At 40.9% G+C, this 23,434-nt stretch overlaps 1 protein-coding gene across 1 annotated transcript; it reads right to left on the bottom strand.

Annotated features, from left to right (window-relative positions):
• Positions 1-2,136: 2,136 nt before the first annotated feature.
• Positions 2,137-22,133, bottom strand: ZC3H12A (zinc finger CCCH-type containing 12A). The gene is made up of 6 exons (XM_069971678.1): positions 22,034-22,133; positions 20,154-20,647; positions 10,814-10,953; positions 9,318-9,552; positions 8,198-8,304; positions 2,137-5,995 (listed from the first exon to the last, which is right to left on the bottom strand). The coding sequence occupies exons 2-6, from the start codon at positions 20,600-20,602 to the stop codon at positions 5,079-5,081; spliced, it is 1,848 nt and encodes a 615-aa protein (XP_069827779.1). The 5' UTR covers positions 20,603-20,647; positions 22,034-22,133; the 3' UTR covers positions 2,137-5,078.
• Positions 22,134-23,434: the final 1,301 nt, after the last annotated feature.

Raw genomic sequence — 23,434 nt, 5'->3', positions numbered from 1 at the left:
TATCATAGGAAAGGTTATTCAGTGCCATGATGATAAAGAAATGGTGAAGGTCAGTCAAGGAATGGGAACAGAGACACCAGAAATAGAATATTATGCCATGGAGGAGGGGTACTATAATTAGGTGCTTTATGCAACTCAGCAAGAACAACATCCACTGTTCCATATGAGGGAATAGTACCGAGCCGACCTTGATCTCCTGACTCAATAACAGAACATTTTATAATACAAATTTCTAACCATTTACACTAATATGAAGGAGAAAAATTATTTAGAAAGATGAAAAGTGGATGTCGGATATTGTTGTAAATATCTGGGTGGGCACTGGATCTGGACAAGGCAGGCCATGTTTTATTCTTAGACAAACTTTGTACAACGTCAGAAGAAAACCAGAAGAACAAACCCTATGGCCACAATTTAATACTACATACACTAAACTGAAATCCAGAATTTTTTTTTATTGTCATTTTATTGTCATTACATGTTCTGAGTTTTTTTTTCATGATTTTGTACTGAGACCAACAAAGCAGTTCATCAACCCAAAAGAGGGTCATGTCCCAAATTTGTTTTTTGATGTCCCAACATATAATGGTTTTACCAATTTTACCAATGTGTTTAATAAGCAAAATAACTTTTTTTTTTTGCAATTTTGCCCCGTACTTTGCCCCTATAGTTGACAGCTCATTGCCTAGGTTTTCTCTTTAGAAGAGGTGGGGTCACTCGGTAGCTGGGACCTGGTGGAGCCCTGGGGTGGATAATTTACAGCTGTAATGTCTCCCTCTCAAATCCCAGGTGGCTCTAGGGCTTGTTCATTGTCCCTGGGGTCCTCTTAGGATGATCTTAATAGGAGACAGAGATGCAGCTCAGCATTGCTGCATCCCACTCTCTCCACAGCCCCCCCCCCCCATCACCACCACCACCACAGAAATGAGAGTGGGAGGCTGCTGTGATGAACTGAGGTAAGAAAACCCCTTTAAAGTGAATTTACCAGAAAAATGACTAAACAAAGATTTCCATACAACCCGATCGGCACAACCAAGCAGATTCATTCAGTGCTGTTCATTCCTCGGACCAAAAAGTGGTTCCCAAGATCTCCTCCATTTTATGCACTGAAGACAGGTCCAGCGATCCCAGCGCATCAATCGATGACGTGGCGAAATTTGATTCTGAAGGCAGGAGAGGGGGTATTGGTGCACTGAGGTGCTGGGTTCGCCTACAGTGCACCAAACTAGCACAGAATCTATATGGTAATAGACTTACTAGGTAGCCACACTGCTACTTTGTACTGCAAAGGTTTTATTGATGACATATGTATGCGGAATAGATGATATTCCAGGGAGAATGCTACACTATACAGAGCATCCAGTGTAGCATGACATAATCATTATCATTTTTATCTGATACATATTGAATTATGGAAACAAACACTTTGTTTTAAATTGGCGGCATACTGTAATGGACAGTCCAAATACAAGAAGGTGGATCGTCTGGATCACCGAGGAGTGCAGGCGTCTCCCCAAGTAGCAGAGTCAAAAGAGCTCCCAATTATCACCAGCACCTGCCATAGGGCAGGATGGACTTTGGTGCAGAAACTCCCAGGTCACTAACCTCAGAGAAGGACCTTGGAGACCACCGACTGAAGAACAGAAGGAGTGCTGGAGCCCGGGACTAGGTACTCTTGCTTTGTGGTAGAAGTGCAGGATACAACATTAGGAGGTAGTTCAGACTAAAGCTGAACTGGAACTGAGAATGGCCTGAGATCCAAATAGGTAGAAGATCACTTGGAAGTGGCGGATAGCTGGGGGCACAGACGGGTTTGCTGACTGACAAACAACAACAACTAAGCAAAGAGGTGAGAAGGTGGAGACTATATATATGCTCAGGAGAACATGCCAGAAGACTCCAGAGCCTGTGGGCTGAACTTATAAATACAGGTGGACAGGCACATGCCTGCCATTAGGGGGAGCCCAATTTTTTTTACCAGTACCAAAAAGGAAACATCCAACTAGAGTGGAACCCCTTCCCCAAGGGCAATAAAAAGCTTTCCGTTGTACTGTCAGTACCTCCTTTAGACTCTTTACTAGGTATAATACTGCGTATAGGTTTGCTATATCACTTTACTAAATAAGCAGAACAAGATTTTGTGAAAATCAAAGAATTTTATTCATGCAGTCAGCTGTAGACAAACAACTGCCACCACTGTGTTATACTCTTACAAAGAATGAAACCCCGCCAAGTGATTTCACCCTATATCATATTCTTACATAGGCACGCTATGAAACAGGTAATATTACAATAATACCATTAAGAAAGCATTTTGCTTACAATTTTGAAACATTACAGCTCATGTAATGTTAATAATCAGATACTAAAAAGATTCGCAGTCCTGGGTGGTGAAATGACACATGGTGTCACTTCCGAGGATTCTACATACTACCAAGTGCAAGGGTCAACACAGTAAAAATTTCAAAATTTTTTTTTTTTTAACAAAACAGAAAGAAAAGTTGGTCTTGTTACTAGAGAACTTATCGATCGCTTGACTTTTGAGTACCGCTTGCTGAAATAGTTGGATGGCGCCCTAGGGAGTCCGGAGAAACATGGATACAGCCATAGGCTATAATCTCTGTACAATTTTTCCTCTGGCTACATCTAACTTTTTCTGCCTGCTGTGGGTACTATAGGCAATTTTTTTCTGTATTGTCCGGCTATGTTCACACTACCAATTGAGACCCAACTGGCAGCCCCTGTCATCAGTTTCATCAGATTTAGAAAGAAGAAGAGCACAGCATGCTGCACCATTTTTCCAGTCAAAATGACGGACACCATCATGGATCCTTAGGGTACTATTACACGGAACGATAATCGGCCGAATCGGCCCTATCCGTCCGATTATCTTTCTGTGTAATAAACACAACAATCAGCCAATGGTCGTTGTCATCAGCTGACCATTGATATAGGTTCTGACCTATAATTGTTAGCCACCAACCGCGTACCGCTATTACGCGTAGCGGTGCGCGGTAGGTGGCCTGTCGGCGGCTGACGATTTGCGAAAGAAATACATTACCTATCCATGGTCCAGGGCTCCTCCTGCTCCTCTTCTCCCCGGGTCCCGCGCGCTGCAGCTTCAGAGCTGCAGCCAATCACAGGCTGGGAATGCTGTGGCCAGTGATTGGCTGAGTGGCCTGTCAGCTAAGACAGGCCGCTCTGAAGCTGCAGCGCGCGGGACCAGGGGAGAAGAGGAGCAGGAGGAGCCCTGGACCCGGGATTGGTAATGTATACCAGTTTAGCAAGGGCTGCAAGGACATCAGTAACAATGTCCATGTAGCCCTTGTTAAACAATTATCAGGCAATGTAATAGGCCCAGTAAACGAGCCCCGATCTAGCAGATCGGTGCTAGTTTACTGTTACTATTGGGCCTTCATCGGCCCATGTAATAGTACCCTTAGGCCCAACCCCTTTCTTCACTAACTTTCTAGATAAAATAAGTGTCAACCCCTTCACTAGACAGATGTAAAAACCAACCACTGGATTTTGCACTCAGTTACTGATACAATATGTATCAACATGTCAACTGCTCTGCGGCAATTGTTTAGGTTGTTTCCCCATTACAAGTATGTCATTCCATTTCCCATATCTATATATAGGTACATACATACTTATAGTCTGGCGTCACTTGTGCCGATGTATTAGCTTGCTTTATGCATATAAACTAATGATGCTAAAAGTACTGAATCCATAAATAAAGAATTCCACAGGAAAAGCAAGTCAAATCCAAACCCTAAACAGTATATGAGAATGAAACACAATAGCCCTCAATAGTAAAATATTCCCTAATATTAGCTCCTCAAAGCCATAACTATGTCTTGTGCAAATACATTACACACACACACACTAAAAAAAATCTGAATTCAGTAGGATGTTAAAAATCTAACAAATCTTAAACTGAGTCAATAAAAAGCACTGGCATGTCTGTGAAAAATATAAACGTAAGGTTAAAGAATGGCCCTATAGTGAACGAAACACACGTAAAACTGATCCATAGGGCTGTAAGTTTCTCTCTGAGAATTCCTGTCCTACATCATCCCTTTAAGTGTTCCTTTAAGCCACAGCTGTTGATACCACAGCCAAGTTACTTTGCATATGAAACATACAACGTTTCATTTCAGCTAAAATGTTTCAGGATATTAAAAAAAACAATTACAAACTAGACAAAAATCTACCCATATTTGATAAAAAAACAACGGTCTAACCTTATACATAATGTAATGTACCTTAGCAATAATTCGCAATTCACAGTATTATGAACCTAGATTCGAAGCAGGAGCTTCAACAGAGAATGGCGTTTTAAGTAAATCAACACACCATTATTTGTCACTCAATCGTTTCTCAAAAATAAGAATACTACATTTGTTTCATTACTTAAAGGGGAGCTTAAAGGGATCCTGTCACAAAGACAATGCTATCTAATCTATTGCCATCATGTTATAGAGCAGGAAGAGCTGAGCAGATTGATATATATCTTTGTGGGAAAAGATTTAGTATAACTTGTTGATGAAATCCCTGATCATTCTGTGATGAGGAGTCCAGTGGGCGGTGTCACTCAACAGATTTGACTCTTAAACAAGTTATACTGAATCTTTTACCATGAAGATATATATCAATCCACTCAGCTCCTTCTGCTCTATAACATGATGCAGATAGCTTAGGTAGCATTTTCATGGTGACAGGTTCCCTTTAAGTAGATAAGAGACTGGGCCATACAATCTGCCCCAAGGACAGTAAAGGCCCTATTCCACCAACAGATCTGACGACAGATTATCTGCCAAAGATTTTAAGGCAAACCCAGGAGTGGATTTGAAAAGAGGAGAAATCCAGTCTTTCCTTTATGACCTGTTCTCTGTTTATAGTCTGTTCCTGGGTTTGGCTTTAAATCTTTGGCAGATAATCTGTCGTCAGATCTGTTGGTGGAATAGGGCCTTTACGCATAGTTTACAGAAAGGTACCGTTGCATAAGTTGACTTTTTCAAGTTCCAATCAGGAACACTGTGGTTATACATCCCACATTATACATAAGGCTTCTTTCACAACCTATTTTGAGCCTTGTAATTCACTATTTCTGTTGCCAAAGTTTGTGGATCCACCAAGTGTGGAAACATAGTCATCACAGCATCTACTAGTGAGTGATGAAAGATGGCACAAAGTCTGGTGCGCACACCTAATCTCTCCCTGGCATGGTTGTCAGAGTTTTGCCATTGTTGGTTGATGTTAGGTGGAGCGGAGAAGAACGATGGATAATTACTGGAAGAATGAACAATGGGTCCTGGTGGTTCTGACCAAAAATCAAGTGAGTGGGGAGGTCGGTGCATATAGTCAACCGGCACGCTGTGATATGACTTATCCGGCACTTCTCTTCTGTACTTCTGATGTGATGATGAATTTAGGGAAGACCATGGAGACGATGAGCTATATGGGTAATAAGATGTTTCATGGCAACCATGTGGAACCAATGGCTGAGAATTATAGTGTTTATGTGGATCGCTATCTAAGTCAGGTCTATGCTGATGGCATGGCATCCGTTGACTACCGTTGCAATACTTTGCTTGCTCGTGAGGATGGTCGCAGAAACTGTTTGACACACTTGTCCATACACCCGAGTCACACGAGTTATAATCAAGAGAGTCCTTTGGGCAGACAGATTGCGGAAACCATTCAGGGGCTCCATTCCATTGGTTTAATTTATTCTTGTCCGATGTCCTAGCTTTCTGAGAAGATCCAGTTCTCTCTAAAGGAATTTTCAGCATAGAAGAGAGGTCTATATCCCCAGACGGCATCTCAGCAAGGGACGCTTTCCTTGTCTTTTTGTCTTCCGAATAACTATTGCTCTTAGTCGGAGACAGCCTCGCATTTTCACGCAGTTCATCGGCAACCGAACGCTGGGTTTGGTTCAATCTTTCTGGATGATAAAATTTACATTTCATTCCATAAGTACATTTTTTACCTGAAATAAAATTTGGTAAACAGTTTGTTAATATAGTGATAAATGGATTTTAATAAATGTAATAGTATGCAAAAATTTTTTAGATACCACATAAATGCTTATAAAAAGAACAAAAAAAACATACTAGTGCAGAACTGAAATAAGTCATTTAGAATGCCCCAGATATATTACAGTTATCTAAACTACTGTTTTATTGTGAGTACTCTGGCTCTTACAATCACGATGGCCTTTAAGAGAGGAATTAAGGGTGTGTTACAGAAAAAGACATGGCATTGATGTAGATTATCTGAGTGGATAGTGTGGTAGAGTAACTAATCAGAGGGAAAAAGTTGATCTTTGTACTTAGACATAGATAAACTGTGGCGTTATGAGCTGATATACTTATCTAGAAATTGACCACTTTTCTATAATTGTCTAACCCCTTCCCGACATATGACGTATTGGTACACCATAGAAGTCAATGACTTCCAGCATTATGCTGCACCAGTACGCCATAATGCGTAGGGGTTCTATGAAGTGAACTCAGGAACTGAGCTATCTTCATAGAGAGTAAGGACCCCACAGTTAATGACAGGCAACAGCGATCGTGTTGCTGCCAACCATTAACGCCTTAAACACCACCATGGTGACACTGCGTTGAGCAGAGTGCCGATAATACTATGCAATGGCATAGCAATGAACAGTATAAACAATCTAACGATTGCTTGTAATAGTCCTCTAGAGCAGTGATTTTCAACCTTTTTTGAGCCGCGGCACACTTTTTATACTTAAAAAATCCCGGGGCACACCACCAACCAAAATGGCACAAAATGACATATTATACATATAGTTAATAATATAGATTCTAAATGTATTTATACTCACTCAGTGTGAAACCTGGGCCTGTTTTCTTCTCCCCCATGCTTCTCTCCTGTGCTTCTCTCCCACATGCTTCTCTCCTGTGCTCTCCACCATACTTCTCCCCCCTACTTCTCACCTGTGCTTCTCTCCCCATGCTTCTCTCCCCCATGCTTCTCTCCTGTGCTTCTCTCCATCATACTTCTCCCCCCTGCTTCTCTCCTGTGCTTCTCTCCCCCATGCTTCTCTCCACCATACTTCTCTCCCCCTGCTTCTCTCCACCAAACTTATCTCCCCCCTGCTTCTTTCCGCTGTTTCTCTCCCCCATCCCCATGTTTCTCTCCCCCCTGCTTCTCTCCCCTGTTTCTCCCCTATCCCCAGGTTTCTCTCCCCCATTGTTTTCTCCTGTTTCATAGGGGCACCATAGTTTGGGGAACTTTCCCCACGGCACACCCGACCATGTGTCGCGGCACACTAGTGTGCCACGGCACACTGGTTGAAAATCACTGCTCTAGAGGGACTTAAAAAGTGTAAAAAGTAAAAAATTGTTTTAAAAATATATAACCCCCCAATAAAAGTCACCCCTCTTTATACATATTATAAAATAAATAAATTATAATTATATTAAAAAGGCTTAGGACAATTTTAAAATTTTTATTAAAAAAAAGGAGTTTTTAAGTATCAGAACAATACCAAAGCTATGTACACATGGGTATCGTAATTGGACCTACATAATCAAGATACCATGTTGGGTATACCATAACTGCATTACTGCGTAGAAATTAAACCGCCCAAATACTGCATTATTGTATTTTTTTTCAATGTCACCCAACAATGCATTTTTTTCTTCATTTCACTCTATAAGTTTATGGTTAAATGGTTAAAAGATTTTATTAAAAAGTACAATAAAAACTATGGCTCTAAGTAGGCAAGGAAAAATAAAAACGCAAAAATGAAAAATGGCTGGGTCATGAAGGAGCTAAAGACAAAAATTGCTATTGATTATTGATTTAACTAGAGATGAGCTAACCGGGTTCGGGTTCGAGTCGATCCGAACCCGAACGTTCGGTATTTGATTAGCTGGGGGCTGCTGAACTTGGATAAAGCTCAAAGGTTGTCTGGAAAACATGGATCCAGCCAATGACTATATCCATGTTTTCCACATAGCCTTAGGGCTTTATCCAACTTCAGCAGCCACCGCTAATCAAATGCCGAAAGTTTGTGTTCGGATTGACTTGAACATGCTCGAGGTTCGCTCATCTCTAGATTTAACTATAGCAGTCTAGCAAATCTGTAATCTGCTTAACTAGGTTGTTCAAGTCATAGTATCTGCTAGGAGCAAGAAATAAAGAAATTATGTTTTACCATAAGGACACTGTACTTTTTTGTTTTCTAGTCCAATAGGCCTTTTCCTTAGGAAATCATCCAGCGTTGGGCCTTTGCGTCCCATAGGATCATCGGGAGGCATAAATCTATAGGAATTAAAAGACAAATTCCCGAAAAAGTTAGCAGGAAGAAGACTTTAACTCTTAATTCAAATAATCTACTAAAATCTTTATTAAGTGCATATTTATTATCTACATTAAAAATTATATAAAGCTTTAAAAATAAGAAAATCATAAAAATTTGTAATTCATAAATAATAGAGCCCGAGCTATTACTACTTAAGGAGAAGCTATTGCTACTTAAGGAGAAATTATCTAATTATCTATTGTTGCACTGGGGGCGGGGCTAAGTTAGTTAGTGGGGGATGCCGAAGAGGCCGCATCAGGAAACCAGGGGAGCACAGAGAGGTAAGCATAAAATGTTAATTATGTTTACCAAGAGTGCAGCAATATATATAAAAAAATGTATTACCAGTAAATTCTGGATAACTCCTTCGAGTGATGGACGGTCGTAAGGATCAGTGGGGATCCCAGTGGTCGGACCCTCAAATCAAATCAAATGTACCACTAGGTACATCTCTTTGTGTTTTTTACATGAACAGACTGGCAATGGCACGGTGATGCTGTTACTGCAGTCCTTTCTTTGAGCTGTCCCTCATTCCTGTACATGGCGCCGGTTTATTGGACTAAAGCACTGGAGGTGGGCCCACCGGCCCCCAGTGTGACGATCTCCCCTCTCCTCTGTGACACGGCTCCTTTGATTTTAATGGAACTGCATAACAGAAGAGAGGGGGTCTCGTCATACTGGGGGCCAGCGGGCCCACCCGTAGTGCTTCATGCCCAGCCTGTGCTCGGTAATAGACCACAGCCATATGCGGGAACCAGGTGGTTCAAAAAAGGACAGTGGCAAAGGCATCCCTGTGACGGTGACGATCTGTTCATGTAAAAAACACCAAGCAACGTACCTAGTGATACATTTGCTTTAAACCATTGTAGTACTTATTAAAGTCCAACAGACTGTATCATGTTGCCTGTGCTACTAAAATGAATGTGGTTTAAAGTCTGCTCAAGAAGGGAGTTACAAACAACTTACAACTTACAGATCATTAACAAAGGAGTACATAAGAAGCCGCTCTTCTATGAACTTCTTCCATTCGGGTTTTTCACTCTGTAGGTCTCTGTAGGTATCATTTGAGACAATGACTCCATCACTTTTGTAGGCCAACTTGACAATAAATCTATCATCGTAGCACACCAGCCGTTTACCACCAACTCGCCGAGAAGGAGTGAAAACCAAAATCTTCTTCTTCTCAAGGTCAGCTAATATATGTTGATCTGAAGAAAACAATGATGTATTCATGGTTAGTATTTTCTTTTAGCTGTACAACATGTATCTTAGTACTTTGTAAGAAAGAAACATAACACAAATGAGATGAATGCTAACTTTTAGAAAATTATTTAGTATACTAGAGATATGCACTAGAGATGAGCGCAACTTGAGCATGCTGAGCATATTTCTGCATTTAAATACCAGTGGCTTAAAAAGTTGGATGCAGCCCTAAGGAGTCCGGAAAAACATAGATACAGCCATGTGGCAGTGGCAGCAGTCATATGATCCGGTTTAGGACCAGAATGGAGTCATTAACAACAAAAAAAGCTCTGGTAAAGATACTAACTATACTACATTGTACACCAAGTGGCTAAAAGGCCAGAAAAATATCAGTTTTGATGGGAGAGTTTATCAAAGAAAACTAAGCTGCAAATTTTGCACAAAATATGTAGCTTTAACACGATAAAAACTGGTTTATAGCCTTTATACATTCCCACCTTTGTGCCGAGATTAAGCGAATCTGTAACGTTGGAGACATTCCCGAAACTGCCGGTACTATCATGCTCAATCCAGGCCTGATCCTGGGGGCTGTTGGTCTCCTGACGCCGGTGTTTGGGCTAAAAACAACTTTTATTCTGGCAGTGTGATGTCAATGAGGCATCCATGCACTAGGCCTGTGGCATCTTTCTCCCTGCCCTTCTTCTGTCATCAAGCCTCCTGGGTGGATCTTCATCTTCGGCAGGCCTAGAAAGTGGATGTTCTAGGCCTTGCCTCATTAACTCGCCGAAATTTAAGTTATTTTTAGCCTGAATATTGGCTCCAAGAAGCAGACAGACCCCTGTTTGGGGGATGTTCAGTAGAGATTATCGGACATCGGGAACTCGAACCTTCTCGAACCTGCAGCATTTGGTTCCTGATGCCTTCCCATTCCGCGGGGAAGGAGGAGGTAATAGGCTGTATCCCGGAATTCCAGGCAGTACTCGGGCTGTCTCCTCCTTCCCCACGGAACGGGAAAGCATTGGGAATCAAATGCGGAAGGTACAAGAAGGTTCAAGTTTGCTCGAACCTGCAAAATTCCAATGTTCGATCATCTCTAATGTTCAGTGATAGAGATTCGCTTTACCAGAACCCTAATAACTTAATAGCGACAGAGCACAATTAGATGCATAGACCTAGAAGTTGATGTACAGTATACGTCACTGGCCACATATGGCTTCCATGGCTACAAGAATCTAGAATTAGAAAAGGTTACCTATTTGTACGTACCAGTAATGGGCATGTCAGATCTGGGCTGTTCCTTTCTGAATGATGGTACAAACACTGTTATATCTGTATGGCCTCTTTCCAGGAAAAAATTGACAGCGAGTAATATTCCACGACAGGAGAACACATCCTTGTTTCCATGACTGCAGAAGGGGAAAAAAAAATATGCTCATGTAATTCTCTGTGATGGACAAATAAAAAGTATCCTGCAGAAGATTCATTCTAAAGGAGAAACACCCCCATGAGCAATAAAGAACAATGTAGAAATAACTAATGTTGTGCAAATGTTGTATGGGATGAGGTGTCACAGGTGCGTCGTCATTGTCGTCCCGTGCTCCAGGTCGCCACCGCACCCGCTCCTCAGGTAGACGCTGGTGCCCACATGCTGGGGCCTGGTGATGCCCTCTGTACTAGAGTTAATCGAACCTGGGGAAGTCCTAGGTTTGTTGAACTCGAACATTCACGAACCTGCCGTATTTGATTGCTGATGCCTTCACGGTCCCTGGGGAAGGAGGAGAGTGCACGGGTACCACCTGTAATTCTGAGATTCAGCCTAGGTAATAGGAATTCCAGGCTGTACCCGGACAGTCTCCTCCTTCCCCACGGACCAGGAAGGCTTCAGCAATCAAATGCGGCAGGTTCGTGAATGTTCGAGTTCGATTGAACCTAGGATTTCCCCAGGTTCGATCAAGTCTACTCTCTACAGCCCCTTGAAGCACCTTACTTCTGCCCTGTACGTGTGTCCCCACCTTCTAGGGCGCGCGCATCACCTTTCGGTGATTTAAAAGGGCAGTAGACCCTTAATTGGTTAAATCACCTACACTCTCCTATAAAACCCTGCACCTCCCTGGCCCCTCTGTTGGAGACTGTCCTAGAGTGTGGTCCCAGCTCTCCTGTGATTCCTGCCAGTGATTCCTGCCTGTGGTCCCTGACGCCTGCCTGTATTTCCAGCCTGTGATTGCTGTCGAGCTATGAGTCCTGCTGTGTCCTAGCCTGCCTGCCTGCCTACATGTCTCCATCTGCACCTCGGCCGCCACCACTAGCAAGCCAAGCCGGGGGTAGGGACCTGGGGGCCGCCTGCCGCAGCAAGTCCATCCCACCTTGCAGTGGGCGCTGGTGAAGAACAGGGGCCCCTTAGACTCCACTCCCTGGTGCGGCTTATGCTATCGCTAGTGGTGGTACAGTGGATCTACGACTCCAGTTGTGACACTGCCAAAAATACTATTGAACCTTAGGTTTGGTAAAATAACTACACATTGCTCCACTTTATAGATGTTTTGATCTATGAATACCCCCCCCCCCCCAAATGACTAGTACCTATTTCTCTATCTGTTAGATATCTTTATTGGTACATTAACTGCAATGCATCTGACCGCTCCGGCTGAGAACGGTGAACAACTGTTTCATTAAAGGTCACTGAACAGGAAATCGACAGGAATTAAAATAACCCTCTTCTCGTATTACAGGCAACCTTCAGCGTGTCATTGAGCCATATTTTTAAAGGACAATTTCCTGGTTAAACAAGTGAGGTTTTCATAAACACCAAGTTTTCAGTTTTAACTGTTAACTATTTTCCGTCAAGAATCAATTGACTACGTTGTGCAGAACCTGCTGTATAGACTATGAAAATGTTATGTCATTCAGGGATGTATATGTATTATCTCAGACGTCTTAAAGAAAAGGATAATTTACATTTAGTTTAAACGTGTACTTATCTATCTATCTATCTATCTATTATCTATCTATTATCTATCTATCTACTATCTATCATCTATCTATCTATCTACTATCTATCTATCTCCTATCTATCTCCTATCTATCTATCTATCTATCTATCTATCTATCTATCTATCTATCTATCTCCTATCTATCTCTCTATCTATCTATTTATTATCTATCTCCTATCTATCTATCTATCTATCTATCTATCTATCTATCTATCTATCTATTATCTATCTATCTCCTATCTATCTATCTCCTATCTATCTCCTACCTATCTATCTATCTATCTCCTATCTATCTATCTATCTATCTATCTATCTATCTATTATCTATCTATCTATCTATCTATCTATCTATCTATTATCTATCTATTATCTATCTATCTATCTATTATCTATCTATCTATCTATCTATTTATTATCTATCTATTATCTATCTATCTCCTATCTATCTATCTATTATCTATCTATCTATCTATCTATCTATCTATCTATCTATCTATCTATCTATCTATCTATTATCTATCTATCTCCTATCTATCTATCTCCTATCTATCTATCTATCTATCTATCTCCTATCTATCTATCTATCTATCTATTATCTATCTATCTATCTATCTATCTATCTATCTATCTATCCATCTATTATCTATCTATCTATCTATCTATCTATCTATCTATCTATCTATCTATCTCATAGTGTGTTTCTGATAAGTACAACGTTCTACATCAGTCCAGGAGCTCAACAATCACATCTTTCATATACATAAGTGAGTATTTATTATATGAATGAAGCCTTTTTCAGTCCTTGAGTACTCGAATCGAGTAACCTCGCTACTGAAACCAAGGGGCTAACCAGGTGCCCCCTGCCCAGCAAAGCGAAGGGTGTCTGGTTCACTGATTTTTTATCATTCATTTTCTCGTTCTAATTTTTGTATTTTGTTTACACTTCCCTTCAAGGGACGAAATATACTAAAATTCGAACGAAAAAAATGTAATACCTGTCTGTATGTAATGTGTCTTGCAGTAACTCGAGCTCCACAAGGCGCTCATTCAAGTATAGAGTCCCCCCCCCCCCCCCCCCCCCCATGCTTGCACAAGCACCACGCTCAGTAGCGTATACTTGCTCAACACTAATATACATGAAAAGAAGAAAAGAATAAGTATGTGGTACATTTCCAATCACATCGGCTTTATGGATTCTGAGATTGTCCTATTTTTATTATATAGTACTCTCTTAGTACTGACAGCATAGATGAGCCAACTTATTCTAGCATTGTCCGGTGTCGTCATACAGAAATGAGTTCCTGGTAACTATAAGTAACACAGCACATAGGGTGCGGTCATTTTCTTGTTAATGCCTATTCTACCATTACATGTGTACTGAAAATAATGTATTCCTTCCCATTGTATTTATCTTTTGCCCAATTACACATGGCTTCTTGTACCAAGGTAGAGGATTCCAGGCAGTGATTAAAATTAATGCAATAAAAAGCTTTATGTTTGTGATGTTTAATGGAATTGAACAAATTTAATGAATATTACTAGGTTCTCTATGCCACCGAGCTGCGAAGACTTCACTGTACAGACCAGGGATACTTAGAGGGTAAACTATAGCAAAAATATAAGATTGCACAGAAATACAAAGGAAAGACACTTCTTCCTTCTTTTGGATCCATTTCTGGTTTTGGCTCAAAAACTCTCCACTAACAGAGCACAGTCAGGGTTAACTCAACCCCAGACGGTCACTTTCAGATTAACCAGGTACCCTCCGCTCTGCCAAGTTTGTGTGTGTGTGGGCCAGGTTAAATATTTGAATCTCCCATTGATTTCAATGGGGCTCATAACTCAAAAGTATTGTATTGCCCCCCAAAAGTTGAACAAATCACCAATATTCACTTATTACGGGAAATGCACATAAAGTGCTTTTTCCCCTGCACTTACTGCTGCATCAAGGCTTCACTTAAAATGGTGATGTCACTTCCTGGATAACATGGTGATGTCACTTCCTGGATAACATGATAGTAGTATTATATCTGTGCACACTATTGGGTGCAATTAGAACATCAGTAGATCATATTGTAATATTAATTGCACACCTGGTGTGCAATTAATATTACAATATGTTCCTGGATAACCTGGTGATGTCACGACCCGACTCCGAGAGCTGTGCGGGGTGTGGCTGCTGGAGAGGATGATGGCAGGGGGATGCTCAGTGTCCCTCCAGTGCCCTGTGTCCCTCAGTGTCACCCTGCCATTATCCTCTCCAGCAGCCACAGCCCGCACATCTCTGAGAGTCGGGGCATGACATCACCATGTTATCCAGGAAGTGACATCACCATGTTATCCAGGAAGTGACATCACCATGTTATCCAGGAAGTGACATCACCATGTTATCCAGGAAGTGACATCACCATTTTATTCAGGAAGTGACATCACCATGTTATCCAGGAAGTGACATCACCATGTTATCCAGGAAGTGACATCACCATGTTATCCAGGAAGTGACATCACCATATTATTCAGGAAGTGACATCACCATGTTATCCAGGAAGTGACATCACCATGTTATCCAGGAAGTGACATCACCATGTTATCCAGGAAGTGACATCACCATGTTATCCAGGAAGTGACATCACCATGTTATCCAGGAAGTGAAGCCTTGATGCAGTAGTAAGTACAGGGAAAAAAGCACTTTATTTGCATTTCCCGTAATAAATGTATATTAGTGATTTGTATAACTTTTAGTGGGCAATACAATACTTTAATAAAAAAATGTCACCGGACTTCTCCAAAACCGGACTTCAAGTGTTTTGGTGCTCGCTAATCTCTAGTTATTATCATTGAGGGACAGCTGATCTCATGGTTTTGGTATGATAAAAAATCCTGATTTGTCAGGCTCACATCGCCCTAAGTAACATGGGACGTGTGGCCAATGAATCATTAACGGGATATATTTTAGGGGTTACTATTAAAAGAAAAAAAGAAAAAAAAAGAAGAAAATCCTATATTTATTCTTACCCCCCCCCCTCCACACACACACCTCCACTGTTCTATAGGACCCCACAACAAAAAGCAAGGACCGATAATTGTTCATAGGTGGAAAATATTCTATGTGAATAAAATAAACTAAATCCAAGTGAATGGGCTAAGCTGCAATACCTGATGGAACCTATAGTCAAGGGTGGTGCTGTTTCTGGGAAAATATTTGACCCTTTTTAGCATCTAATAAAAACTGGAACACGTGTGGCCGTAAGCAGATGATATTCAATAAAGGAGATGACGTCTACAAGAGTTGTTTCTGTATCATAGAAGATACCATCCTTAGCCATAGATACATTTATATACTGGGAATACAATGTATCTTTATGTAAGGGCTTTTAAATGTACAACAACTTCCTGGTTACACGGTGAAATATGTGTAGTATTTACCCAAGGCTAAAAGGTGTTAGTGTCGGAGATAAGAGGCTCCAAATTTGCAAATGCAGAGAAAATTCCCAGGAGGAGGAAAGAGAGCGAATATTTACATACAGTAGATTTGCATAGGACTGGTAGTGAGCTGTCCAGGCAGGCAGGCAGGCAGCTCTCCGAGCATGTGAATCACTAAGGAACAATGTAGCAGATTAAGCATACAGGAAGCAGCAGGGTGGAAATTCCCAGCTGTCTACCTGACACTACATTAAACCTTGTACTTAGTTCCGGAGTGCCGTCAAACACGTTTCTTTCACTGGATACAATAAACAGTCCCCTCGTAACCAAGCACAATATCTTATTCTACTTTCCTCATTTGGTTCCTGGTTAGAATTTATACCTTGATGGACATGAAAAAACTAATGTTCCGAAAAAAGTTACATGGGAGCTATAGAATATGATTATATATATATATATATATATATATATATATATATATATATATATTATACATTATTATTCTTATATATACATAATATATATATATATATATATATATATATATATATATATATATATATATATATATATATATACACATACAACCACATACAACCAACAGTGGAAAGGCAAAAAGAAAGAAAAAATTAAAGGGGTACTCTGGAGATTTTTTCCCCTCCGAATAAACTAGTGTCAAAGAGCTGTTCAGATTTGTATATTACTTCTATTAAAACATTTTTTTTTCCAGTCTTCCAGTACTTATCAGCTGCTGTAGGTCCTGCAGTAAGTGGTGTATTCTCTCCAGTCTGACACAGTGCTCTCTGTTGCCATCTCTGTCCATGTCAGGAACTGTCCAGCAAATCCCCATAGAAAACCTCTCCTGCTCTGGACAGTTCCTGACATGGACAGAGATGTCAGCAGAGAGCACTTTGTCAGACTGGAGAGAATACACCACTTACTGCAGGACATACAGCTGCTGATAAGTATGGGAAGACTTGAGATTTTTAAAGTGTCACTGTCATTTGTTGTTGTTTTTTTTTTTTTTACAGAAATCAATAGTACATGTGATTTTAAGAAACTATGTAATTGGGTTTATTAGGCAAATATGCCATTATCTGCATTCAGAAGACTTTCCCCAGGTCCCCCCCCCCTTCTTTCTCTCATTCATTGCTCATTATCAAATCAAATCTCAACTCTTTTACACCAGTCGAGCCCTGTGTAATCGATGGAGGGCGAAGGGATCAGATTAGTCGCCGGCAGAGAGCTGAGAACAAAGGATTACACAGTGGGAGCTGTGGGAAAGCTGGTATTCAGAGATCAGAAAGGTCAGTGCTGACTTCAGAGAAGATAGCCCGGTGATGTAGCGGTAAATTAACTCTTTGTTGTCCTGTTTTGGTGTCTCATCTCCCTCCACCCCTCTCTTCTCCATAAGAGAACTATGTAGAGCTTCAAACTGCTTTTTCATGATAAAAATGCATTTTTCTGCTAATAAACCCAATTACAAAATTTCTTAAAATCGCCCGTACCGCACTTTAAATAAATGTAATTTATAAATCTGTATAACTTTCTGACACTAGTTTAATTTAAAACAATGAATAGCCCTACGTTTAGGAAAAACTACTGAATGATGATCTATGAAGTTTAGTTCGGGAATTCTCTACCCTTAAAGGAAACTTTTTTTTTAATGATCATCTATTATGACACCTATTTCCCAGTACTTATAGATAGACATCACAGGAGAAACCACTGACACAGTCACCTCCGTGTTTCATCACGAAAGATGACATCTCTATATATTATATCAGCACGTGGGCATTCTCCATCAGTGCTGGGACCAGTCTTTGTTCGCTTATGTTTATTGCTACATAACTTTATATGAACAGGTATCTATGGCGAACGTTACAATGTACTCTATAGACTGGTTTCCATATTGGACCATAGTATAGCCCCGAGGCCTTGCAGCTCTGAGCTCCTCCTCAGCTTTATCTGGTGCAAAGTCTGTGGTTTAAAGGAAAAGTTTTGTGTCATTTTTAAAATATGGGTCAAGAGGTTTGTGTCTTCTACTGTTACAATTCTCTGAAATAGGTTTCAAAACCCAGTGAACAATCCCCTTGTAAAACAGGAAATGAATCAGCAGAGCCCTGCTTACGAATGGCAAAACCAGAGCTTTTTTTATTTTAATCACTAGTGTTTTGCATTGAATTGAACCTGAACCGCAGCAGTTGGATGCCGCGCGCTGTGCAGCTCTGCCCTAATTTCCTAGCATAGAGAAGTAAACCTGAAAAACACCGCTCATATACAAGGGAAATAAAATAGGGCTTGACAAAAAAATGCTGCACACTACTTTATTCTATTAAAGGAGAACTCTGCTCTGGTGCCGGTATCCCGCCGCTCTGGTCCCCCACATTCTGGCCAATCTGGGTCTGAGTGGGGACCCGGGACGTGACGTGTCAAACCTCCTTAGCCAGTCAGTTGCTTTAGCAGGGTCCCAACTGGCTGAGCAGGCCTAAGAAGGCCCCCACTCGGACCCAGAAAGAGCTGGGACCTGGGGCTGGCGCTGCGGAATACCAGCATCAGCACTGTAGCGGAGTTGGTGGGAGCTTGTTACTTCTTTCATCCTCCCTAGCACTCTCCAAAAAATCACTCCGGCCTGGAGTTCTCCTTTAAAATCATAGGAACCATAGGAAAAAAGTATTGACTATGTTAATCACATTTTGTTCCACTATAAGGCTATGTTCACACGGCTGGTCTCAGAAAAGATCATCCCGGCTGGTTCAGTACCGGCTGGATGATGTTTAGCGCCGCAGAGTTCAAATGCGGGCGAATCCGAGCGCGCCCGCATCAGAACTCCCCACTGCACACAATGGAGCGTGTGGTCGCAGTCGCACTGACAGGGTTTTCTGCGGCCGCTATTCAATGAATAGTGGCCGCAGAAAACTGACATATCAGTTTTCTACGCTGCCGCTAGGGGTCCATGTGTATACACTCTGGCCGGGATTGCTTCAGGCTGCAGCACTATGTAAGTGCCGCAGGAATCACGACCGTTGAATAAACGGTCGTGATTTCTTCTGCACTTACGTAGTGTGAACATAGCCTAATGGTGTTATACATAAAGGATGTACTATGATGAAAGAAATAACAATAACCATGGCAAAGTTATACACAATATTTTGTACACTTGCCAAATGGGGGCGTTATATTACCTTGCAGCCTGGATTTGCCACTGCAGGGCTACATACACGCTCGACTTATTGCCCACTGACCATTGCCTCCTTTTAGTACATCGTCTACTAGCATTTCACTAGCAAGCTCTCTGCTGGCCATCAGTAAAGGGATACATTCTGGTTTGGATACAGAGGCTTAAAAACGTGTCCGACTAACAGAAGTACCCAGGTCATTACGAGAGAGCTTGGATACAGTAAAGGGGGTATCACATTTGGGCTATCTACTTTGCCAGCGTGGAGTTACTGTTACCTAAGTAGGCGGCTGGTGTAGTCAGCAGCGGAAATAAAGCATTACATAGTATAAATTATACAACTGTCAGGGTGATTCACGGCCACATGATTTCCTCCTCCTCCTGACAGGGTTATCCCTATGTAATCTCCATGGACAGTAATAGAGCGTAAGGACGACTTTTTTTTTAACAAGATTTTAGGAGAAACAAATCGTCTTTCTCAATAAAGTTAGAGGTTGTCTGGGAAAAATGAATACTTACCAGGCTGCCGGGAAGTGTTGGACTGGCCCACTAGAGCACTGGAGGATCCTCCGGTGGGCCCCTGGCTTTAGAACCTGCACTAACGTAGGTTTCTCACTAGTTCTTTATTGGTGGGCCCCCAGGGTCTTTTCCTCTGGTGGGCCCCAGATACCCCAGTCCGACACTGCTGTCGGTTACATACTTACTTGTCTGCCGGATCTTGGGCTGCCCGATCCGCACCGCTTCCTGTGTTTTCAGAACATTCGATGGCGATGCGCTCCCACGGGAAACAGAGTCTATACCGATGGGCAATTTCCGTCGAGAATGCAACATCATTGTAAGGTATAAAAATACAGGAATCTGTGCAGAGCGGGCAGCCTGGGATTTGGCAGTGGCGGGCTATAAGATAAGTTAGTATGTATTACAAACATGACCTCACAGCCCCGGCAGCCTGGTAAGTATTCATTTTTCCCGGACACAGGATAAAGGAAAACATAAAAAAATAAATAAAACAAACCTCATTGCCACATTGCTTCCATCGATAACAATTGGCCGCAAGTTGTTACTGTCATTGTCCTCTGTTGAAGCTACATTTGCCCTTGTGTTTGAGCCTCCTCGTGGGACTAAAACAATACTTGGCTCCTCTGGCACAACTTCCTTTTCCGGGTTGGCTCCATGTTTTACTAATTCTCCCAATACAGTATTTGTATCCGATCCTCTACCAAGATTCTGCAGTACAGCATGGATCTCATCCGAAGAATAGCCTAACTTCCGGAAGAAGTCCACTCTCATCTGCATCTCGGACTGGTCAGAAAGGTCGGGTGAACTGGACTTTTCTGGTGAGGAGTCACCTCTTGTGCCGCTGACGGGTTCCCCTCTGGCCACACCATTTATGCTTCGAAATCCTGAGTCAAAGGTTTCAACATCAGGCAAAAAACTAGCAAAATCAAAAGGAAGGCTATCCATGTTGTAGTCCTCAGTTCAGTACGCCGTGATGACCTCCAGCTTTAACTACAAGCAGAAAATAAATCATTAACTTTTAGGTTAACTTCTATTAACTAAACATTTCAGAACACACTTCCTCCATTAAAGTAACTCCGGAACGTTCCAGTAAAACAAATAATAAATTACTTATGGCAAAGGCGTTAAAGCATTTCCGAACATATAGGAGGTTAACATTTCAGGAAACATAGGATAAAGTAATGCTGATAGGAGTATATTCAATTTAAAGAGGTTATCAAGGATTAGAAAAACAGAGCCCCCCCCCCCCCTTGTCATCAGGTTTCGTATGTTTTTACAATGTAAAGGAGAAATAAAAGTTTTTAAATCAACTAGTAGCAGAAAGTTATACAGATTTATAAATTACTTCTATATAGAAAACTAAAGTCTTTCAATACTTATCAGCTGCTGTATGTCCAGCAGGAAGTAATGTATTATTTTTAATATGACACAGTGCTCTCTGCTGCCACCTTTGTCTGAGACATGTACTGTCCAGAGCTGTAGCAAATGCTCATAAAAAAAAACTTCTCCTTCTCTGGACAGTTCCTGACATAGACAGAGGTGACAGCAGAGAACACTGTGTCATAGTAGAATACACCACTTCCTGCAGTACATACAGCAGCCGATAAGTACTGGAAGACTTGAGATTTTTAACTAGAGGTAATTTATATAACATTTTGACACCGGTTGATTTGAAAAAAATAAAAAAAAATTATAATTCTCCAGAAAAAACTCCATTCACTTTAATGGAACTTAACTGAAATACCCCCAAACTGAGTGGCACTGTTTTTGGAAGATAGTTACGCTTTAACTTTCAAATTCACATAAATGTGGTTAGACTTCTGCTTTTCATCTATTTATTACACTCAATAATAAAGTTATGAGAGTAAGTAAGAAGAAGTAGAGCGTTAGGCAAGATGAGAGGAAGAAGATCCAGCGATCTTCCTCTACATGACATCAGGTCACCAAACTTCTTACGTAGGTACTCGGGTATTTCACCGAGAAACAAATCTTCTCTCCGTCAATGAAGCTTTATGTTTGTAACTATTAACGTTACAATGTTACATAAATACTTTGTGCTGACACCCACATCTGTAACATTGACGCACTACGGATGGACCTGGTTATGTAGTATTATCTAAGCAACAATGTGTAGTTATATAAACAAAAAGGATTACTAGGACATAGTAACAGTAATAAAAAACTAAAAGCTAAACAGAATAAAAATTATACAGAGAGAACATACTATCTACCTAGACATATGTCCAAAATGGTTACATGAGTAAGGGTTAAACAACAGTAAGAAAGGAAAGGGTAAAAGAAGAAAAGTTACGTGTTGTAGATTAAGTTAGTAAAAAGTTCTAGCAGTAATTAAAGGGTTAAATCTATAGAACTTACCAGAAGATTCAGATGCGACAAACAGAAGAGAAGAGTTGTAGGAGCCCGCAGTGTAAGAGTGGCAGGGCAGGCCTGTCTGTGACATTTCTTCTCTGTGTTTCTAAGTTATACAGGAAGCGAGTACAGTCAGTGGGGCGTGGAGATGTGGGTGGCATAATGACATAGCTGGAGCTGCAACTCGGATTTAAAGCTACAGTCACTCAGTGTAAGAGGAGATGTCAGGCAGCTCAGAAATGACGGCTCATACCTATCCTGTCTCTGTATCTTAGATGGCTAGAAAGTTTTATACTTCTCTGTGCACTGGAGCTTGTAGTACTATAATAAGGTTAGCAAAGTAGAGCTGTAATGTAGTGTTAGGTAACATGTTGATATATATATATATATATATATATATATATATATATATATATATAGAGAGAGAGAGAGAGAGAGAGAGAGGTCTTGGATTATGAGCACAATTCGTTCCGGGTCTGTGCTTGTAATCCAAATACACTCTTAAGCCAAAGCAAAACTTCCCATAAGAAATCACTGATATGCAGAAAATTGGTTCCACCCCCCCCCCCCCCCCCCCAAATAATGATTTTTTTTATGCTGAATAACATGCAGAACAAATGAAACAAACATTTAGAAACAGCTGAATATGTGATATATAAGTTACTGTACAGAATAGCGATCAGCACGTGTTGTATAATGTATAGTAAATGTATAACCCTGATAACACTGCAGCTGGATATGTGATATATAAGTTACTGTACAGTATAGCAGCATGTGGTATATAATGTATAGTAACTGTATAACCCTGATAACACAGCAGCTGGATATGTGATATATAAGTTACTGTACAGTATAGCAGCATGTGGTATATAATTTATAGTAACTGTATAACCCTGATAACACAGCAGCTGGATATGTGATATATAAGTTACTGTACAGTATAGCAGCATGTGGTATATAATGTATAGTAACTGTATAACCCTGATAGCACAGCAGCTGGATATGTGATATATATGTTACTGTACAGTATAGCAGCATGTGGTATATAATGTATAGTAACTGTATAACCCTGATAACACAGCAGCTGGATATGTGATATATAAGTTACTGTATAGTATAGCAATCAGCATGTGGTGTATAATGTATAGTAACTGTATAACCCTGATAACACAGCAGCTGGGTATGTGATATATAAGTTACTGTACAGTATAGCAATCAGCATGTGGAGTATAATGTATAGTAACTGTATACCCTGATAACACTGCAGCTGGATATGTGATATATAAGTTACTGTACAGTATAGCAGCATGTGGAGTATAATGTATAGTAACTGTATAACCCTGATAACACAGCAGCAGTTTGTAGATACAGGATGGAACTGCAGATCCCCATAATGGAGAGGATGGG

This window comes from Dendropsophus ebraccatus, chromosome 5 (assembly GCF_027789765.1).
Source record: "Dendropsophus ebraccatus isolate aDenEbr1 chromosome 5, aDenEbr1.pat, whole genome shotgun sequence".
In the NCBI taxonomy this organism is placed as follows: Eukaryota; Metazoa; Chordata; class Amphibia; order Anura; family Hylidae; genus Dendropsophus; species Dendropsophus ebraccatus.
The sequence above is the reverse complement of the archived record's forward strand: the minus strand, read 5'-3'. Positions and strand labels throughout refer to the sequence as shown.

Excerpts from the sequence above, each read along its gene's own strand:
- ZC3H12A (XM_069971678.1), bottom strand. The coding sequence starts at position 20,602 with ATGGATAGCCTTCCTTTTGATTTTGCTAGTTTTTTGCCTGATGTTGAA. Across the intron at positions 8,305-9,317 it reads TACTCCTTTGTTAATGATCT|ATTTATGCCTCCCGATGATC; the intron begins GTAAGTTGTAAG and ends TAATTCCTATAG. Across the intron at positions 5,996-8,197 it reads AAAAGTACAGTGTCCTTATG|GTAAAAAATGTACTTATGGA; the intron begins GTAAAACATAAT and ends ATTTTATTTCAG.